The 21325-nt window shown below is 48.8% G+C and overlaps 1 protein-coding gene across 4 annotated transcripts in view; it reads left to right on the forward strand.

The window, feature by feature from the left end:
* Window positions 1-9829, forward strand: part of LOC135917203 (epoxide hydrolase 4-like) — a 105534-nt gene extending 95705 nt beyond the window's left edge. For 2 of the 4 annotated variants that reach the window (XM_070521398.1, XM_070521397.1), the window contains exon 6: window positions 9363-9829. In XM_070521398.1, coding sequence (XP_070377499.1) covers window positions 9363-9772 — 410 coding nt within the window. In that variant the 3' untranslated portion in view covers window positions 9773-9829. The remainder of the gene's footprint in view (window positions 1-9362) is intronic. The other 2 variants (XM_065450721.1, XM_065450722.1) reach the window with 2 other exon arrangements.
* The last annotated feature ends 11496 nt before the right edge of the window (window positions 9830-21325 follow it).

Raw genomic sequence — 21325 nt, forward strand, 5'->3', positions numbered from 1 at the left:
TGTTGACCCCACCATGACGGAAACTGATCGTGTCCGTCATATCCTAAAGGGCATTGCCCAGGTCGCGTTCAACGCACTGGTGATCAAGAATCCAAATACCGTTAACGATGTGATCGCGACTTGCTAACACCTGAACGCACTGCAGGCGATCCGTTTACAACCTGTCGCTGGTGACGCGCCTCCTTCGTCGGATACCGACCTGCGTTTGCTCATTCGGACTCTCATACGCGAAGAGCTCCATGCGTGCAGCCTGCTGAGTCCTCCCGTGCTCCAGCCTCAGCTTTCGGTTCCTGGCCTTCGCGACATTATCAAAGAGGAGCTGTCCTCCATGACCTGCGCTGCGAGCTGTGGCCCACCTTCACCGTCCACCTCGTACGCTCAGGTTGCGGCTATGCAACCAGCGTTCGCTCGGACAGTGCCTCCTGCTGCTGCTACTGCCCCCAACCCTCTGGCGACTCTATTGCCCCGTCAGCCTGCCACAGAATTTTACACTACCCGGCCTACGCCGCGCCCCATTTGTTATTATTGTGATATTCGGGGGCACATATCGCGTTTTTGCCGAAGACGACAACAGGACGAACGCCGTGGCTACGATATTTATGAGAGAGACCCGTTGCTTCCTCCGAGTCCTTACCAGCACCGGCTCTCCCCACGCTCACTTTCTCCACCTCCCGAAGCGCCTCGCAATTATCGTCCAGGGCACCGCTGCTCGCCCTCCCCTCTCCGACGGTCGACATCACCCTTGCAACCGGCCACCCGCACTCCTGACTGCCGATCGGAAAACTAGACGGTGCAGTTTTTGGACGGAAAGCTGCATGGCTCGCACAGGATACAATTCCTCCAGCGTGCCCGGCCAATACTTTATTCGTGTGTGCAGAAGGTGTACCAGTCCTAGCATTGATTGATACGGGAGCAGCTATTTCTATTATTCACGCTGGCTTGTGCTCTCGTCTACGCAAAGTTACTACACCTTACAGTGCAGCTCTTCTTCGTGGTGCAAATAATGTTGTGATTCGGCCATCGGCGCAATGCACCGTTAGAGTTTCGATCGACGGGATACGCCACCGTATCCAGTTCGCAGTGTTGACTTACTGTGCTCACATGCTTATACTAGGTTGGGACTTTCTCTCTTCGTCGTCTAAATTCATCTCGTGCTATCAACGCTTCGTTAACTTGACAGAGACTGACAATTCCGACGACGTGCACGAACCGCGCCTTCGCTTACGAACTGCTGACGATTTTATGGTGCCCCCTAGCCGCGAACAACTCCTTGTAGTTAACTCTGACATCACTGATGGTGACGTTTTAGTTGTACCGTCAGCCCGTTGCTTATTCAAAAGGATTGCTCTGGCACCCAGCCTTGTTCGCTTCACCAACGGCACGGCCACTTTGGCTGTACTCAACACAACCAATGAGCCAGTCCTGCTTTCTAAAGGCGCCGTTCTCATGTGCGTCTTGGACACTCAGCCTGTCTCTGTGCTTACCTCGACTGCTGCTGCTTCACAACCACCCACAGCTATGAATCCGGTCCCTGCTTCTCTTCTCGCTACTACCATCAGCATCTATCTGACGCCACAGCAGACGGGGGAGTTACTGGCGCTGTTATCCATGCATAAAGACTCCTTCGACGTCCAGAAGTCTGTCCCAGACTTCTGCGACGGCTCATCGCATACACACAGATGGAACGTCCATCGTACGCCGGCGGCCATATCGAGTTTCTTCCCCTGAACGCCAGATCATCGATACCCACGTTGCCGACATGTCGAAACGTAGCATAATCCGCCCATCCTCATGTCCTTGGTCGTCACCTTTCCTTTTGGTGCGTAATGAAAAAGACGGCTCAGTGCGATTTTGCGTGGACTACCGTGCCTTGAACAAAATAACCCGCAAAGATGTATATCCACTGCCCTGAATCGATGATGCGTTAGATTCATTACAAGGCGCGGAGTATTTCTCCAGCCTTGATCTACGCCGCGGATACTGGCAGATCCCCATGCACGAAGCAGACAAGGAGAAAACCGCCTTTGCCACTCCCGATGGGTTTTACGAATTTAACGCAATGCCATTCGGCCTGTGTAATTCTCCCGCCATGTTTGAGCGGATGATTGACATCGTACTACGGGGCCTAAAGTGGAAGGCTTGCTTATGCTATCTTGACGACATCATATTTTTGTCGATTTCCATCAGCACTTACAGCACCTCGACGAAGTCCTGACATGCCTCTCAGATGCTTGGCCTTCAGCTGAATACAAAAAAGTGCCATTTTGCCAGCAAAACCATTAAACTGTTAGGACACCTTGTCAGCAAGGAGGGCCTTCGTCCCGATCCCGACAAGATTACCGCTGTCCTTCGCTACCCCAGGCACTCAACGCGCCAAAGACTTGCGTAGCTTCCTTTGCCTAGCTTCGTATTTCCGGCGCTTCATACGTTACTTTGCCACCATTGCGGAGCCGCTCTATCAACTCCTCCTTCCTTCTGGAGCTCCCTACGCATGGTCGGACGAATGCCAAACTGCTTTTGACACCCTCAAGCATGCCCTCACGTCCGGACCTGTGCTTTGTCATTTCGACAACACCGCACCTACTCTTCTAAATACTGACGCCAGCGGACACGGTATGGGCGCTGTTCTTCTGCGACGTCAGCAAAATTCTGAAGAACGTGTGTTTGCATACGCAAGTCGCAAGCTAACATCTGCAGAGAAAAATTATACAATTACCGGGCAAGAGTGTCTCGCCGTTGTTTGGTACGTCCAAAATGTTTGGACATATCTGCACGGTCGCCACGTTACGGTCGTAACTGATCACCACGCCTTGTGCTGGTTGGCGACGCTAAATAAATTAACGGGACGTCTCCGCCGTTGGATACTTCGTTTACAAGAACGCGCCTTCGACGTCACCTACAAGTCTGGAAAAAAAAACACCAAGATGCCGATGCTCTCTCTCCTTGTCCCCTACCACAGTCTTCAAACGCTGCTTGCATACCACTTTCCATGAGGAAACCGCAGGGCACGTCGCCTGCATTCACTTCGTTCGCAGCTCTCGACCGGTTCCCTTCCAGCCATTCTCATATGTTTGCTTCTAGCCAACGTAATGACTCCTACTGCCACTCTGTTATGGAACGTATTCGCGCATCATCTCGCCCACCTAACGTTCGGCTGCATCGGCGGTTGAACTTAAAGATCGAAAATCCGATATTATACCGATACGTGTTTCATCATGAAGGACACCGTTGGGTTCCTGTCGTTTCCCGATCACTTCGGGCCACATATTGGAGACCTTTCACGATGATCCCACTGCCGGTCACTTTGGTTTCCATAAAACCTATAAGCGAATTCGCAGCCGCTTATCTTGGCCTGGACTTGCAACCAGCGTAGCGAAATTCGTGGCTTCCTGTTCGTTCTGCCAACACCGCAAGCGACGGACCCCACCTCCGGCTGGACTGCTCCAACCTGTCCCGCATTCTGAAGCCCCTTCCGCAGTCGTTGGTATCAACCTCTACGGACCGCTACCCTTAACCATTGGCGGTAAACGATGGATCTTCACAGCTGTAGACCACTTGATACGGTACGCTGAAACAGCCGCACTGCCTTCGGGATCCGCCGAGGACGTTGCAGCCTCTTCCTTGGAAGCCATCTTTTTACGGCACGGACCCCACGTGTCCTCTTGAGTGACCGCGGCAAGACTTTTCTCTCCGAACTTCTCGATGATGTTCTCCGTGCGTCCAATATCATCCATAAAACGACTTCCCGCTACCACCCTCAAACTAATGGTCTCACCGAGCGCTTTCATCGCACGCTGTCCGACATGATATCTATGTACTTCAATCCTGACCACACCAATTGCGATGTCATTCTACCATTCGTCACTTTCGCATACAGCACGGCCGTGCAACGCACTACGGGGTACTCGCCTTTTTTCCTTGTGTATGGTCGGCAACCGATCATTACCTTCGGCGTTCCTTTCTTTGATGTCTCCGTGCCTTCGTCCACATCAGTGTGTGATGTTAGATATGGGACCTTTTCCTGAGCCTCCTTCGAGTTCACCAGATCTCATCGAATCGCGTCACAGCTAATTAAGGAGCGCAAAAGCACATCTACCATGTTCCCGAGGTGCGGCACGTGCAAACAAGTTGGCATCCCCCACCTCGTGCGCCGCATGTGGAGCTGTTGTCCCACTGCTTGACTTTTCCCGGAAGTGTAGCGGGAGCGTGGCACTGTTCCAGGTAACGTGGGTCCCGAGGAAAGCTGCTTTAAAGCTCTGAAAGGCCGCTCGAAGACAACTCGTCTTCCCCCTTCCGCCTATTGTGACAGAGCTTGCAAGCCATGAGGCAACGACGGCCGTAATGCACCGTGAAGCCCTGAGAACAATCCCCCCCCCCCCCGCATGCCTTTGTGACGACAGTTGCAGACCAGGAAGGCAATACCGCAGACAAGTAATCTCTCGGACAACTGGAGCCCAAAGAGTGACCCTCTGCACCGAATGTGACGTACATTCGCACGGGTGCCTACCACTGGCCGAAAACGACACCTGAGTGGGCTCGCCGATTGGCCTAAAATGACGGCACCTGAGTGGGCTCGCCGATTAGCCGAACGGGACGTGACTTCCAGACACCGAAAGGGTTAAAAGCCAGAGACCGGGAGCAGCAGGAGAGCATTCCTTGATTAATCTCTTTCGAGTTTCTTGCCACGGGCCGTAGCGTCCGTGTTGCTGTTGGCCCGTAATGGTTTTACGACTGTTAATTTCTTTGTACTTCACGGTAAGTAATGTAAATAAACCTCCAGTTTTCATCCCGACGTCCTCCTCAACCTCAGCCAACTCCCGCACTCAACGGCAAGGTCCAAAATCTGGAGGACAGATATTGGGATTGTCCTCCAGATCCAACAGTGAGCAGTTCGTTTCGCGCATTGCCTGGTGTCGCCAACGTGCCCGCCTCAACCCCGACACCAGTCAACAAGACCGCAAAATTCGCTATGATGCATATCACCGTGTTGTTTCCTTCCACCCTGGAGACGAAGTGTTACTGTGGACCCCAGTTCGCGCTGCTGGGTTGTGCGAGAAATTTCAGTCCCGTTTTATCGGGCCCTACATTATTCTGGAACAGAGTTCGCCAGGTAACTATCCTATCACTCCAGTTGTTCCGCCTTTGGATGGTTGCTTCCGTGCCACAGAGGTTGTGCATGTTTCGCGTTTAAATCTTTTCATACGGCGTTTCCCTCCATATCCAGCGTATGCAGCGGCCAGGTTGGCCGCTTTCACGCGCGGGGGAAATTGTGTGAGCATTATTGTACTCCTTCATCTTCTTCATCTGTATATATATATACGCAGGACGTCGGGTCCTGCGTGCTGCACGTTGAAAAAAAACCTATATATATACACACACACACACATATATATATATATATATATATATATATATATATATATATATATATATATATATATATATACACAGTGAAAGCTCGTTAATTCGAACTGTACGATTTGGTCCGGCCAAGCTCCACAGAAGTCTATGTATACAAAAGTCCGTTAACTCGAACGCGACAAGGTTCCCTCACGGATAATTCGAACTACGCTCGCCTGGCACACGGCCAGAGAAACGCGCCTACTGCCTACACACAAGGCTCTCCGTTCTCTCCGAAACGGAGAGAACGGTGAGAGAAGGCAAAATCGGAAAAAAACTAACCGACGCGGGGTCAGCCAGAAGGCAGTGGCGGCTGCCGCCTCTCCGTTCTACGTAACCTCCGAGTCTTCTTGCCCGTTGCGAATCTCAGAGTCTTTGCAAATCTTGTACAGCTGCTAATGCGCGGGGATGGCACGGTAAGCTCCAAAACACAGCGAATCAAGTACGTCGCAGCTGCGCTTGCAATCAAGAACCAATGAATCAGGGCCTTCGCCACCTTCACATGTTCAGCGTCTTTGTCTCGGCAGTCTTCATCGGTTGTGCACCTCTGTTTTCAGCTTCGGAGGTATCGGCCGTCGCGATTCATTGTGATGGTGTTAAGCCTCGGCTAACGTTCGTTTCGGTGGACATCGGTGGTGTGGCACAGTCGGACCCAGAGCTTCGACTTGAAGATGGCGTGTGCCACTTTCTGACACGCCAAATTTCTGACATGCCCTACTGCTTCGAAATCGCAGTGTACTGTTGCCCTCCTTCACTTTCGTTAGTTCGAACTTTCGTTAATTCGAACTGAAGCGGCTTCCCCTTGCGGTTCGAATTAACGAGCTTTTGCTGTATATATATATATATATATATATATATATATATATATATATATGTATATATATATATATATATATATATATATATATATATATATATATATATATATATATATATATATATATATATATATATATATATATATATGCTGAAAGGCGCACCGAACCTTATCCATCATGCCTTCAAATGTAGCAGGTGCGTTGAAAAGTCCTAAAGGCATGAGGGTGAACTCATGTAGGCCATCTGGCATAACGAAAGTAGTATTTATGTGATCGGCCTCCGCCAGCAGGACCTGCCGGTAGCCTGACCGCTAGCGAAATGAAGAAAATAACTCGGCACCTTGTTCATTGGCCCAGAAAGCAGTTAGAGCGCTTTTTCGCTACCTGAAGTCAACAGACTTGAGTGCCCGACTATAGACATCCTACACTGGGTTCTCTCTCTTCCTCTTTCACTCCCCATTCCCCTCCCCACGTGTAGGGTAGCAAACTGGACTCAGTCTGGTTAACCTCCCTGCCTTTCCGTCTTCCCTTCTCTCTCTCTCTTCAGCGTGATCTCGTTTCAGCGTCGAAAATCTACACAGGAGCGCATGGAGCCGTCTTTCTTTGTGGCAGGTACCGTGGTAGAAACCTATGAGATATGTGAAGGTGTAATCACGCCTCAATAAAGCATGTCTTGACTTGGTCTGCAATGACGCAGCGTTCCATAGAGGGTACGCGATATGGACGATGGCGCAGTGGTGAATGGGAGCCACTGTTGATGTGGAGCTCGACTACTGATGTGAAGGTTAAGAATCCTTTTGCCAAGTTGAAAGAAATTCGGAAGTGCTGCAGAATGGTAAGAAGCTGGGACCGCTGCGAAGGTGTCGGATGCTCGGCAATGGATGGGCTGGAGGGCCGCAGAGGACTCTTCGTCAGCGACGGAGATAATCTGCATAGAACAGGTGGTCTTGATGCGGACAGAGCATTCATGGCGAAGCAATTTGAGTGGGGTGAAAGCGCTTTATAAACGGGCTTTGTGCAGGGCCGGCTGGGAGGTCAAGAGTAGCAAAAAACCGAGGAAGTGCTTTTCCGGGAACCAAGAGGTCGAGGACTCGAAGAAGACCGTTCCATCGGAGATAGCACCACATGAGACTGTTACGAGTGTTCACGAGCACTGCGGTGTATTAGCTGACGGCGGTTGTATTGGCTCCCTTGACGACAAGTTCAGCGGGAGAAGGAGGATCGATGAAGGAGAAGTCACTGAGATGGGTGATTCAACCTTAGCGTGAGCGCAGTCCATTACAGCATTGTGTCAAGATATAATATCTCCTCCTAGAATATTGACGTGGGAGCACGATGGCAGAACCTCAGACGCTATAGGGTACATAACGTATTCAATCATCACATGGGCTGTACATGCTGTGGTTTGTTTGGTGGGTTAAGCACTTGCAGTCCGGCGTGATAATCCAGAAAGAGGCGTCACGACGTTTCGAAGTGATGAGCAAAATCTGGCATCCATGACGGAAACAGCTGCGCCGGATTCAACAAGAGCGACTATAGTGACACTTTCGCAACATTAGCAGGCATGGAACGAGCACTGGGGCACTTAAAAAGTTCTTGTCTCGGGAACTGCTCGTCTAGGTTCCATCGACGTTAGATACGGGCCACCTACACAACAGCGAGAACAACAGGAGACGCGGCAAAGGCAAGCGGCGATGGTCGAAGCGAGGACAATAAGTCTTACTACTAACTGGCGGTGGGTCTGATGAAGTATAGTGTGCATTGGACTCGATCGGCTAACGAGTACCCGTAAATCATTGTCGGTTTTAGCATAAGGCAACAGAGCCTTGCGACGTGTCTAGGCTACCTACATGCAAAACATATAGGCCGACTTTCATGCGCGTTCCGCGGCCTGCTAACAGGCCGGCCCACCAAGGAGACAGGTGGAGTAGAGCCGCGCACGGACTGATGAAAAGGTGGTGTCGTCTCTTGGCGTCGCCTGGCAGCTACCGCAGCATGAGTGGCCGGAGCGGCCACAAGCGTCTACTAGGGAGCAACTGGCAGTGCGTCATCGACTTGCCCTTGAATTACGTTGCGCTGAGTGGATGACAACATGCACCTAGGTAAAGGGTGTGAAGGACAGTGGTCGCGCGACTTCTTCGCTGACTAGGACCTTGAACTGCATGACCAGTGACGCTTGGTTGGAACCAATTACGAGGCTGGAGATGGATGCATCGCTTCTAGGAGGAAGTCCCGTGAAAACTCGCTGCTTGCGTAGCTCGTCGTAGCTCTGACAGAGGGTAAAAAAGTCGGCAACCCTGTTCGGGTTCTTGGCCAGTAGTGTTAGGAAGTCATCATCACCAATTCCTTTGACGATGGGCTTAATTCGGTCCGCTTCCGACATAATAGTGTTGACACGTTTACACAGATCGGCACCGTTCTCTGTAAGTAGTGAGTGTTTCGCCCATGTCCTGTTCGCGTGTGCGCAAACGCTGCTAGGCTCGTAGTTTGCACACGGCGGGATGGGAAATACTTCTGCGAATGCTGTCTTGAACGTAGACCTCTTTAGGAAATCCTACTCATGGTTCTTGAACCAGAGATTGTCCTTACCCGCGAGATAAAAAGCGACGTTCAGTAGCTCGGACGAGTCGTTCTTTTTGTTACGAGGCTTACCCGCTCATAGGACGCAAGCCAAGCTTTAACGTCATTGTCGTCCGTCCCGATGAAGATGGTAGGATCCTGCTGGCGAATAGTGCAAGCGCAGGGAATGGGCAATGACGAGAGTGTCGGCTTGTCGGAGTGTGACATGGTGGAAGGTACTGTGCGAGTGCGGGGTTTCAGAATGGTAGATTTGAAGGGACCCAGCACGTCCACCAATTATAAAGGAAATTACCGAGCACAGTCTCTAAATTTGAGCCTCTGCGGCACATGTTGTTGGTAATCCAGCTGCCTACGTCCAGGAGTTACTCTTCACTACAGTATGTAATGCCATATGCCAAAAACGGCTGAAGTAGGCAAATAATGCTAACCCCAATAAAGAAGCACAATTCCGGCGTTGTTGCGTCTATCAGTGCCAGGAAACGTAGAAAAAAGTATTCTAAGCACACGTTTCCATTCCACAAGTGTATGATATTTAATTCTGTTTTTCTGGTCTCTTTTTCACAGGCGCCCTGACGGGGGCCCTCAACTATTATCGTGCTGTGAACGAGAGCGAAGGACTGCACAAGCTGCAATACCGCAAGATCAACGTAACCACGCTTATTCTTTGGGGACAAAAGGACGCATTCCTCACCCATCCCATTGCGAGATTCAACCGAGAATGGCTTACGACATCGTATGTGCTTTACTATAGGAAAGCTGGGCACTGGTTGCAGCGGGAATGCTCCGAACAGGTTGCTGCGCGCATCGAAGAGTTTGTGCTTGATGAAAAATACGAGCTTCTGACGAATGAAACATCTGCGGAGCAAAGCGTGGACACGTGTTCAGAGTCGCTCACGCCGGATGAAAGCAGAACGGGGACCATATGTCCGTTGCTTCCTGCATACGCAAGTGTACCCGATTTTAACCTGGAATAAAGAGCGCGCGTGGCCTGATCAGCTCATGCGTTTGTTTCCTCAAACCATCTGCTGCCTTTTACCGTAAGGAAATTCGCGGCGCGTCGGTGCGCGTTTTCATTGTATGGAAAATATTGCAATACGAAACAACTACTTTTCGGGATCCGCTTATGAGAAGGAAAAAAATTGCTCAGGACCGATTATGCCGGAAGCAGCAAAATATTTGCTCATTTCTACGGCTATGCCAGAGACAACGAGTATGCTTCAGTCTATTGAACAAAATAGGACTACCGGGAGACGATATATAGAAATGACTGTCCTAAGGCATTTGCTTGTGTCGAAATTTAGCGAGAAATAAACCAGTAGACCTTATTTGGTAAGTGTGCCCTAATTACTAAGTGAGCCCACTTACTCGCATTCTTTCATACAGACAAGCGCCGTTTACTTTTACTTCTCTCGTGATACTGAATGTACAGAGATTAACAGCAGCTTATTACTCTGCCTGCCAACAACGTTCCCTAATTTTGGGTGTCTGGAAGTGGCCACAGATTTTAATGTCAAGGCGATATTCCTTGCATTCCCTTATGAATAACAGTGATTGTCCGATAATTATAGATGTACATTCACGGTCGAATAAAGCAACGATAATTGGCTGCTGGATACGCTTAAACTGTAATTGTAATTGGTTACTTTTTCTTGTTACGTGTCGATGTGTGACAAACGCTACCAAATAAAGAAAGAAAGACAAGCAAGACTACCAGTTGCATTTCGATAACTTTTACTAAACACTTCTGCAAGACTATTAAACATTCATTGAAAATCTGTTCTGGTACGGGCAAGAAAAGTAGTGTTGTGAGTTTAAGGAAGACAGGCATGAAATATAAAAGCCCAGTTGTATTACTATGTACTTTTAATAAACACAATAAAGCATGAAATTCTGCGGAGCCAACACACGTGATCGACGCACGTGACCAACACACGTCCCTAGTTAATGACTGTCTCACGAAAGTAATTGACGAAATACTGAATAGTAATATAATACTTCTATCTTTGTTTCCCCTGAGCTTTTTTGAAAATTCCACAAATGGAGTAAATAGAACGATAGGGCCTTGCACTTTCACTGCGTCTTCTGCAGCACTTTACGCGGTGTTTATCTGCACTAACAGTTTCTTCATGAAATTTTCATCAGTCATCACCATTCATTTTCTTATGGATCCATCAGCAGATACAGTGAGCACTGTATATGCTTGCAGAAAAGAAGGACGGTGCTGTGGTTATTCAATGCGGCGGAGTTGGCGTCTGGGTCCTTAACGAAGTGCAGCACTTCATTGATGATGGAGCTCGGAGGACGCGCTCCTGACATGGCCATTGAAAAGATGAAAAAAATAGTCTGTAGGCAATTTTCTGCATCGACGTGCGAAGCGGCCTTTGCTGTTGAGCCGTAGGAGCGATGGTTAATTTGTAAGCCAACAATTGGCGCAGCAATAACATGAGTAAATAAATAATGAGCTCCGCGATTTGCCTGCGAATACGCGAGGCGGTTGCGTGGAACGACCGCGGCCGTTCTACTGGAAGCTGCGTCTCCAGTTGTTTGTCCTGTCAGCAAAGTGACTGGTTACCAAAAAGTAATCAACTTACCGTTAGTAGTACCGAGCATCAATGTGATTGATCAATTACAATGCTACCAAAAATGCAATTGATTACAACTAACCAATTACACGCAATTTGTCATGAAGAACTCTAGTTTTCGTGCATTTTCATAAGCCATTGGTATCAGTGATCAGTAGTAGGAGTCCTTGACATGCTGTCTCCTTATTATGTGCTTGTGTTTCGTTAAGTGCGGAGGTTCAACCTGAGTAACAAATGAGGAACTAGCCCATGAGAAACTCTGGCGCTACATATGGTACCCGCTGTGGTTGCGTAGTGGCTTTGATGTACCACCGCAAAGCCCGAGGGCACGGGATCCAATCCCAGCTACGGCGGTCGGGTATCGGTGGGGGTGAAATACAAAAACGTCGGCGATCCGTGCACCGGTAGCACGTTAGAGAAGCCAACATGGTCAAAATCATTCCGGAGTTCTCCACTACGGCGCATGTCCTAATCATACCCTGGTTTTGGCACGTAAAAGTTTCATCAAGAACTGTTAACAGAGGACATTATTCTAGAATGCCGACCCCACAAGTGATCGCAGCTGAAGGCGACGAAGGCAATGTTATACTGTTTAAGGTCAACGAATTAGCCCGAGTGGCTGTGCCACGAGTGGCACTAGTGCTTTGTAGTGCTACAGCTGCTACTGTGTGGTGATAGGAAGCGGTGGTAGTGACCAGCTGCCATTGTGTGTCTGCGCTCCCTTTCTCACTGTGTTTCTTCCTATCTCTTTACGTCCCCTTCCCACCCCTCCCTAGTGAGGGTGGCAAACCGGATTTGCGCTTTTTGTTAACTTATCTGCATTTCTCCTGTCTTCTCTGTGAAGCCGTCTCTTTGTCTGGCACGTAAAATCCAACAAGTTCCTTTATATATTGTAAAATTAGATATGTTGTTGTCGTTACATGTTTTACAAATGTTTTTTTACATATACAAAAACAACAGAAAAGCTCCTAGCGAAACATTCCGCGTTCTCACGTTTCTTTTATTTTGATGTCTCAATCGTCGTCAAGACGTAGCTCTTGTGGGTTCTCCTTGCTCCAAATAAGTCCAGACGTCAAGCATTTGGTCGCGAGGAGGAGGGGAATGTTGGCTCCAGGCCGATTTATAACTTTGCTAGAATTTCTGGCAATTGTTTTGCCCCAGCGTTCTCCTTGAACAGCGTTTAAGAAACCCATAATCTAGAGGTGCCTCATTCAGTGCGTCCTAATTCAATGCGCAGTGCTGGACAGGCAAAAAGCCCACCCGCACAGTGGTGGGGTGCAGGACGCAAGCCTTTAGATTGTGTCCTGACAAAACAATTTAATGAAGGCGAGGTACGCGTACATCTTTTAAGCATGGTGGCAATCCTACTGTAATGTTTACCATTATGGATACATGATTCGAGGTTGGCTTTGAGAAGAAACCACCGGACAGTTGTGCACTTCTACGCAAGCGTAACTCACAAAAAAAATATGGGGTTTCACGCGCCAAAACCACTTTCTGATTATGAGGCACGCCGTAGTGGAGGACTTCGGAAATTTTGACCACCTGGTGATCTTTAACGTGCACCTAAATCTAAGTACACGGGTGTTTTCGCATTTCGCCCCCATCGAAATGCGGCCGCCGTGGACGGGATTCGATCCCGCGACCTCGTGCTCAGCAGCCCAACGCCATAGTCACTGATTGATTGAAAACTTTATTGTTCCACCGAGCTGGGGTGCCCGCCTCTTAACCTACACGTAGGTAGGGGAGGAGGACGAAGCAGTACCCGCGCGTTGAGGACGGTGAGTCTCCACGGCCTCAACGGCCAGGCGGATTGCTCGACGCTGGTCGTCACTGAGCAACCACGGCGGGTTAACTCACTTTAAAGCTAAGTCATTGATGTGGATCAAAAGACATCCGGCACGGTAGTTATTATTACTAATATTATTATTTCAGAATACTGCCGGCTTCCATTTGGAAGCCCAGGCAGGAGTGGTACAAACATCACGTGATTTCAAACTTTATCCTCAAGGGTATAAAAAAAAATACTTCACCGTATCTTTTGTAACAACGCAACAGGAAGAGGTGCTCGCGGGTGCAAGCTGTTGCCGTGCTGTAATAGTTAAAATAACTAGTGGACGACCACACGCGGCGTGGGGGCGTTCTGGGATCTTACCTCTGCGGCAGCAAAGCTTCTGTTCGACCACTCGCATTTTCTGTTTCCAATGTTAACGACATAGGCTTGTCGAGAATCCATTCCTCACTTCTTCAGTGACTATTACATAGTGCAATGTATTCACACGTGCACTTCTTTATCATTTTCGGGTGCCCGCTTTTCACCACCTAACAAATGTTATTGCAAAGCGCAGGACACACTTGCGTATGTCAGAAGTTTCTCAAATGTTATCGATAGTTCCATCCGCTGTCTGTTGTCACCGAACCTGTGTAATCAGTTCTTATGTTTGCGCGAGGCGAATGGCGTAGAACTTTCTTGAAGGCACACGGGCACCACCGATTACTCTGGAACCTTCGATGACTCGTGTATAAAAGCCGACGCGTTCGGCCGGCAGATGAGATTTTCGATGATCGCCGACTCTGTTGACCGCTATTGTGCTTTACGGGCCGCCTGTTTTTGTGGGCACAGGTTCGCCCAATAAAAGTTAGTTTCGTCTTTCACAGTATTGATAATGTGTGCTTTGCCATCACTACTACGTGACATCTGGTGGAGGTGTTTGCGTTCATGTACCGGATGCCCTCACAAAGCTGTGACCCAAGCCCGAACGCGGAAGAGAACACAAACGTCGTCAAGAACCAGCGAGGTATCTGCAAGGACTGCCCCCAGAGCACGGACGTTTGCCTGAGATGGCATAAAAAATCATCGCCAAGTCAACCACTGTGGCAGCCCCAGCGTCTCTCATAGTGCCGCAGCCGCCGAAGGAGCATCCAATGTTCCGCAGTTCAACATTCGAAGACTCGGAAAGCTGGCTTGAGACGTATAAGAGGGTCGCTTTATCTAACAGCTGGAACAGCGCGGACAAACTGTGACATGTTTTTTTCACATTGTAAGACGCCACCAGGACGTGGTTCGAGAACCGAAAAGCCACCTTAAGGACACGAACCTGTTCCGAAGCGGCTTCCTGCATACGTTCGCAAGCGTTATACGCCGCGAACGAGCCCTAACTCTACTAGAAACCTGAGTGCAGCTGCCTAATGAGACCGTAGGGATCTTCATGGAGGAGATGAGCCTTTCTGCCACGCCGACCCGGAAATGTCTGAAGAGAAGAAAGTCTGCCTGCTCATGCGTGGTGTGAAGGAGGAACTTTTCGCCGGAGTGATACGAAGCCCACCGAAGGCCATCGACGAGTTTCTCCGTGAGGCCACCAGCATCGAGACGACACTCGAAATGAGGAACCGGCAATTCGACCGCCACGCGAACTCTACAAACTACGCCAGAGTTCAATCACTGGCCACCGACGATCTGATTTGGGAAATGGGGGCACTCCACAAGGTGCTGTGCTGTCACCCATGCTATTCAATTCAGCAATGTCCGCGGTTGCAAGAAATCTGGAGAAAATTGAGGGTATACATTATGTGATATATGCCGACGACGTAACCATATGGAGTGCCAATGGTAATGTAGGACAGACAGAGACCAGATTACAGGAAACTTTATATCGTATAGAGAACACACTGAAAGACATGAGGTTGAAATACTCGGCATCCAAATAAGAACTCTTGGTCATTAAACATCGCAGAAAATGTCGTAAACAAAGAGGATAGGTTCCAGAAGATGAGCCAAGAATGTGCTTGCACACTCATGAAGGATCCGCAATCAGGGTAGTTGAAAAAAATCAAGATTATTGGGTATCACATAGACGGAAACAATGCTCACTATAGAACAATACAACATATCTCGAATAAAACAGATAAATTCATTAGGTTACTAAGGAAAATTACCAATAGACACAGAGGCTTAGGAGAAGACCGCACCTTCGGCCTAATACACGGTTTCGCTTACTGTCGCTTCATTTATGTGGCTGGAGTATTCAAATGGAAGCAGGCAGAACTTAACGAACTTCATGTAATGCTCAGGAAGCTTGTTAAAGTAGCCCTAGGTATACCCAGTAACGCTGCAACCGACAAACACGGAGGCCCAACAGCTAGTGCCACACGAAAGCTTGACGAAAACACGAGCTGAAAGGAACATATTAGAGGAAACAGGTGTAGAACCGAATAAATCAAGGCGCCTAATAGAGGCTGATGTAGAATTGAGGACTGAAGTTACGAATAAGATCAGAACCAACCGTCTCTCCAGAAACATGCATCCAGAATAAGGAGAAAGGAGAAAGGCAAGAGCTAAACCACTCTTGCAGGAAACAGAGCAGCAGAACCAAGTGGCAGCTATAGTTGATGCTGCCTGGATGAAAGGTAAAGAAGCATATACGCCAATTGTATCAAATTATCAGGGGAAGGTGCAAGACGCTATCACTATTTTTACCAAGGACCCCATGGTGGCGGAACAAGCGCAATTGCTCTAGCCATCAGGAGCAATAAGTGGGACTGCATTTACAGTGAATCGAAATGCGCTATAAATTGTTTTGACAAACGCCAAGTAGCTGGAGTTGCAGCTAAACATTTTGAAAACAATGGGACTATGAGAACTGAAATCCGATGGTTTCCTGCGCATATCGGGAAAGTGCACGAGGCTCGGGTAAACCTCAATGTGGTTTCTCATGGCCTGGAACGAGGACTTGCTAACCGTGACAGTCACAACCAAGCCGTTCACCGTCAAGCCAGGAAATCTAGAGATCATTTCATAACTTACAACGACAATAATAAACATTATAATTTAGGACGCAGGGAATTTCCATTGCCCCATTTAGAACAGAACGGGGCTCAGGCAGTGTCACTGCGCTTATTGCAAACAGGCACATATCCCACGCTGTACCACATTAATAAAATGCATCCAGAAAAGGAGATTAGGATGGACTGCAACGATTGTAATGACATCATTGGAATCAGACATGCTGGAGGGGGGTCCCGCGAATCTCCCTAACCTCGCTGAAGAATGGACAGAGTGGGAAAAAAGGATTCAAAGCCCATTGTTTCAAGACCAACTAAGGGCCGTCCAGAGGGCCCATGGTGTCGCTGACGGGCTTGGCCGGACAGTGCCAACGTGGCAGCGGCCCGCCTTGGCTTAAGTCGAGCCTCCAGATCTCATTTTAATAAAAGTTTTCACGCAGACACACGAACAAATGTAATTTGATCCTGTTTCAATTATTGGTGAACCTGTATCCTGTGTTCAGATGCATCGCTTTGTGGGTGTCATTATTGACCGAAACCGCTTGTGCCCTCTCTGCGTCTATCTGAAGAAGTTATCTGCCATTGATCAGGCCTTTAAATTTATCTGCGGGAAAACCCCCGGTAAACCAGTGCATTCTATGCTGCATCTGTACAGGACGCTGTTCCTGAGACTCTTGAGTTAGTCCACCAGTTTTGTTAAATACATGCGAAACCAACATTCGCGCTCTGGAGACCATAGACGATCAAGCACTACGCACTTGTCTGGGGCTGCCTCCGTGCACCTCAACACCAGCAGTGGTTGTCATCGCGAGAGACCAGGTTATCCAGAGAGACGTTGCTGTCGACACCCTCAGAGGGGAGATTCGTCATCTGTCATGGATCCCCTTGTAACAATGAGCTTCTCCACCAGCCGAGAGACTTCAAGTGGGCGTTTCACGAGTGATTAGCCCTCATCAAGAGTGCACACCGTCATCGTATACACCGGCAGCGAACCCCCCTTTATATGTATATACATATATATATCCCACTCTTGTTTTAGATAATTTAGCTGCGTTATTATATGTTCACTTTCTTTTGAGCATTGCCGAATGCTGTCATACGCAGCGTTACGACGCTGTTCACGCGAAATTTTCGCATCCAGGTATTGTTTCTCTTATCCTTGTATCGTTTTATACCTAGTCCTGCCCAACGCCTAGTACTAAGACCGGCACTATATGCTAAATAAATAAATAAATAAATAAATAAATAAATACTGTCGGTTTTGAACATCACCTACCGGCACAACGGCAGCTTTCGTTGTTCTAGCTAAAGACATTACTGTTAAATTGAGAGCGTCGCCCATGGCTACATCTACGGCGGCAGAACTTGGAGCCATCCATGTCGCTATGAACCCTGTCACCGAAAGCCGGCACAGAAATGGGTCATATCTTGTGACTTTAAGACAACTCTTTATAGTATCAAATCTGTCTTCCATCACAGAGCACAGGAGCAGATTATACCCGACATTAGGGAAATACACCAGTAATACTCTGGAAAAAGGGCGCAATTTTGATATTTCAGCAGATTTTCTGCTAACTGTGACATCATCTTCAACGACTTTGCTGTCAGGGCTTCCCGGTTTGCCCATGAAGACACCCAGACGCGTCCAATGCATTTGGAAACGGACGCTGCTAGAGAACATCGTCTGCTTGCACGCAAAAAGTCACAAGCTTTCTGGAGTTTTTGAAATGACTTTAGCCGCCGATTGCATAAACCTTACCCCCTGCTATGGCTACAAACATGCCGTAAAGTCTCCCTTCAATGAAGGGGGGCCGTCGCAGGGCGGCAACACCAGTATAGCACCCCTCCCCCCCACACACGCACACACACACACACACACATATATTTGTATATATGTGTGATCGTATATATATATACATATATATATATATATATATATATATATATATATATATATATATATATATATATATATATATATATATATATATATATACAAGGTCGGTATGGCGGAATTGTGTCGAAGGTACAGGAAGGTTCACGGCCGTATACGAGGAAGAATGGAGAAAAGCCTGTGGTGGCTTGTGGAGACGGTGTTGTTTGCGTAGGTCACATATGGTAAAACGAGGTCCCAGTTGGTGTGGTCATACGTAATGTACATGGATAAACCAAAGTGTGATTGAATCGCTCAGTCATGCCGTTAGTCTGCGGGTGATAGGCAGTAGCGGTGCTATGGACAGTACGGCACGCAGTAAGGAGCGCGTTAACTACCCGGAAAGCAAGACGCGTCCTCTGTCACTGAGGGATTCCCGGGGCGCACCATGGCGAAATACGAAGTATTGCAAGAGGAAGGACGCAACGTCAGGGGATGTGGCGGTTGGTAGGGCAGCTGTTTCTCCATGACGTGTAAGGAGATCTACGGCAACAACAATCCAGCGATTCACAGCGGGTTAGTAGGGTGAAGGGCCGCAGCGGTCGATGCCAGTGCGTTCGAATAGTTGAGCGGGGCACGGGATTGGCGGCAAGAAACCACAACCACGGTGAGCAGGCGACTTGCGGCGTTGGCATTCTTGACATGAGAGGATGTACTTCCGCAGGAAACTGTACATCCCACGCCAATAGAAGGGCAGGAGGAGCCTGGTGCACGTTTAGAAGCAGCCAGCATGGGCGCATTGTGGGTATGCATGGAAAGCGGAGCACATGTCTGCGCGCAGGTGGCAAGGGATGCCTAATAACCACTTGCGATAGTTTGAAGCGTAGTTTCGGCGATAGAGCAGTTCATCCGGTACCGTGAATTGAGAAGCCTGACGGTGGAGAGCAAGGGAAGGGTGAGTCGCCGGAGAGCCTGATAGGCAATCCAAAAGAGTCGCAGTACCGGATCCGTGCGCTACTCCACAGTCATATCGATGAGAGCTGGTGACGAACACGCCGAGTCGATGACAGAAAGGCAAATCGTGTAACTTGTCGTGGGGAAGTGAGAGAGAGCGTCTGTGTCGGTGTGTTTGCGGCCCGACTGACAGACAACACGCATGTCGAAGTCGTGTAACCGGAGAGACCAGCGGGCAATGCGTCCTGATGGGACGTTGAATGTCGACAGCCAACATAGGGCATGATGGTCGGTAACGGCATCGAAATGACGGCCGTGCAGGTATGGTCGAAATTTTTCAAGGGCCAACATGATAGCCAAGCTCTGCTTTTCAGTTATGTAGTAATTGGATTCGGCTTTGGTTAGTGTCCTGCTGAAGTAGGCTACCATGTATTCGCCGTATCCACTTAAGCGCTGTGTGATGACAGCACCAAGTCCTATGCCACTGGCGTCCCTGTGAACTTCTGTGGGAGCCATGGGGTCGAAATGGCGCAGTACGGGCGGCGATGTGAGCAGACGGCGCAAATGTTGTAAATGCGTCGTTGCAAGCTCGGGACCAGGTACAAAGGCTGGTGTGGCCTCTCAGAAGTTGGGTTAACGGAGCAATGATAAAAGCCAAATTCCTGATAAAACTACGAAAGTATGAGCAGAGCCTGATGAAGCTTCAAAGTTCCTTCAGCGTGGTCGGTTTCTGGAAATCGGTGACAGCTCGAAGTTTAGAAGCATCGGGTAAAATGCCGTCTTTGGAAAGCACTTGCCCGAGTATCGTTAGTTGCTTGGCTCCAAAGTGACAATTCAATATATTTAGTTGGAGGCCTGCGCTAGTTAACCACTGCAAGACCTGCTCGAGATGGCACAGAAGAGAGGCGAAGTCAGCAGAAAAGACGATCACGTCACCAAGGTGACAAAAGCACCTCTTCCTTTGTAGAACACGGAGGATATTGGCCATCATCCATTCAAAAGTAGCAGGAGCATTGCAAAGACGAAACGGCATAACCTAACATTCATACAGGGCGTCCGGTGTTACAACCGCTGTTTTTGGGAGATCGGCTTGTGCCATGTGCACTTGCCAATAGCCGGAACGTAAGTCGAGTGAGGAATACTACTCCGCACCTTGCAAAGAATCGAGAGCGTCGTCAATTCGCGGCAAAAGATATGCGTCTCTGCCAGTTATCTTGTTAATACGGCGGTATAGTCCACGGTAAACCGGATGGACCCATCATTTTTCTTTGCAAGGACTACAGGGGACGCCCAGGGACTGTTAGAAGGTTGAAGAATTCCGCGCTGAAGGATATCGCTGACTTGGTGTTCATAGCACGGTGCTCTGCGGGTGACACGCGATAAGGTCGCTGGCGCAGGGGAGCGTGGGCGCCCGTATTAATCTCGTGATGCACCATCGATGTCCGGCCTAAAGTCACTTGTTGACACTCGAACCTAGAGAAGTACTCGCGAAGCAGGTTGAGAAGCTAATAACATTGTGCGGGGCTTAGGTTGGTATCCATAGAACTGTCGAAGACGTCCGGCGGAGACAGGAGGCAAGCAGGGCAACAAGCCAATCTAGTGATCTCGAAGCAGGTGCCACCAAGAGGGACATCGAATATGGTCGTAAAGTCGGTGCGCTCAAGACGTCGAAGGCGCTCACCGCGGCGCAAAGGGAGGGGCGAGGCATAATCGTTTCAGAGTAGCATATGAGTGAAGGTCCCGTTAACAGTGAGGACAGCGAAAGGAAGAGAACATCATTGTCATCATTATAATAATAATAATAATAATCATCATCACAAGCCTGGTTACGCCCACTGCAGGGCATAGGCCTCTCCCATACTTCTCCAACTACTCCGGTCATGTACGAATTGTGGCCGTGTCGTCTCTGCAAACTTAATCTCATCCGCCCACCTAACTTTCTGCCGCCCCCTGCTAGGCTTGCCTTCCCTTGGAATAGAGTCCGCAACCCTTAATGACCATCGGTTATCTTCCCTCCTCATTACATGTCCTGTCCATGCCCATTTCTTTTTCTTGATTTCAACTAAGGTGTCATAAACTCATGATTGTTCCCTCACCAATCTGCTCTTTTCTTATCCCTTAACGTTACACCCCTCATTCTTCTTTCCATAGCTCGTTGCGTCGTCCTCAATTTAAGTAGAACCCTGTTCGTAAGCCTCCAGGTTTCTGCCCCGTACGTGAGTACTGATAAGACACAACTGTTATACACTTTTCTCTTGAGGGATAACGCCAAGGTGCTGTTCATGATTTGAGAATGCCTGCCAAACCCATCCCAGCCCATTCTTATTCTTCGGATT

This window comes from Dermacentor albipictus, chromosome 7, assembly GCF_038994185.2.
Source record: "Dermacentor albipictus isolate Rhodes 1998 colony chromosome 7, USDA_Dalb.pri_finalv2, whole genome shotgun sequence".
NCBI classification, from domain to species: domain Eukaryota; kingdom Metazoa; phylum Arthropoda; class Arachnida; order Ixodida; family Ixodidae; genus Dermacentor; species Dermacentor albipictus.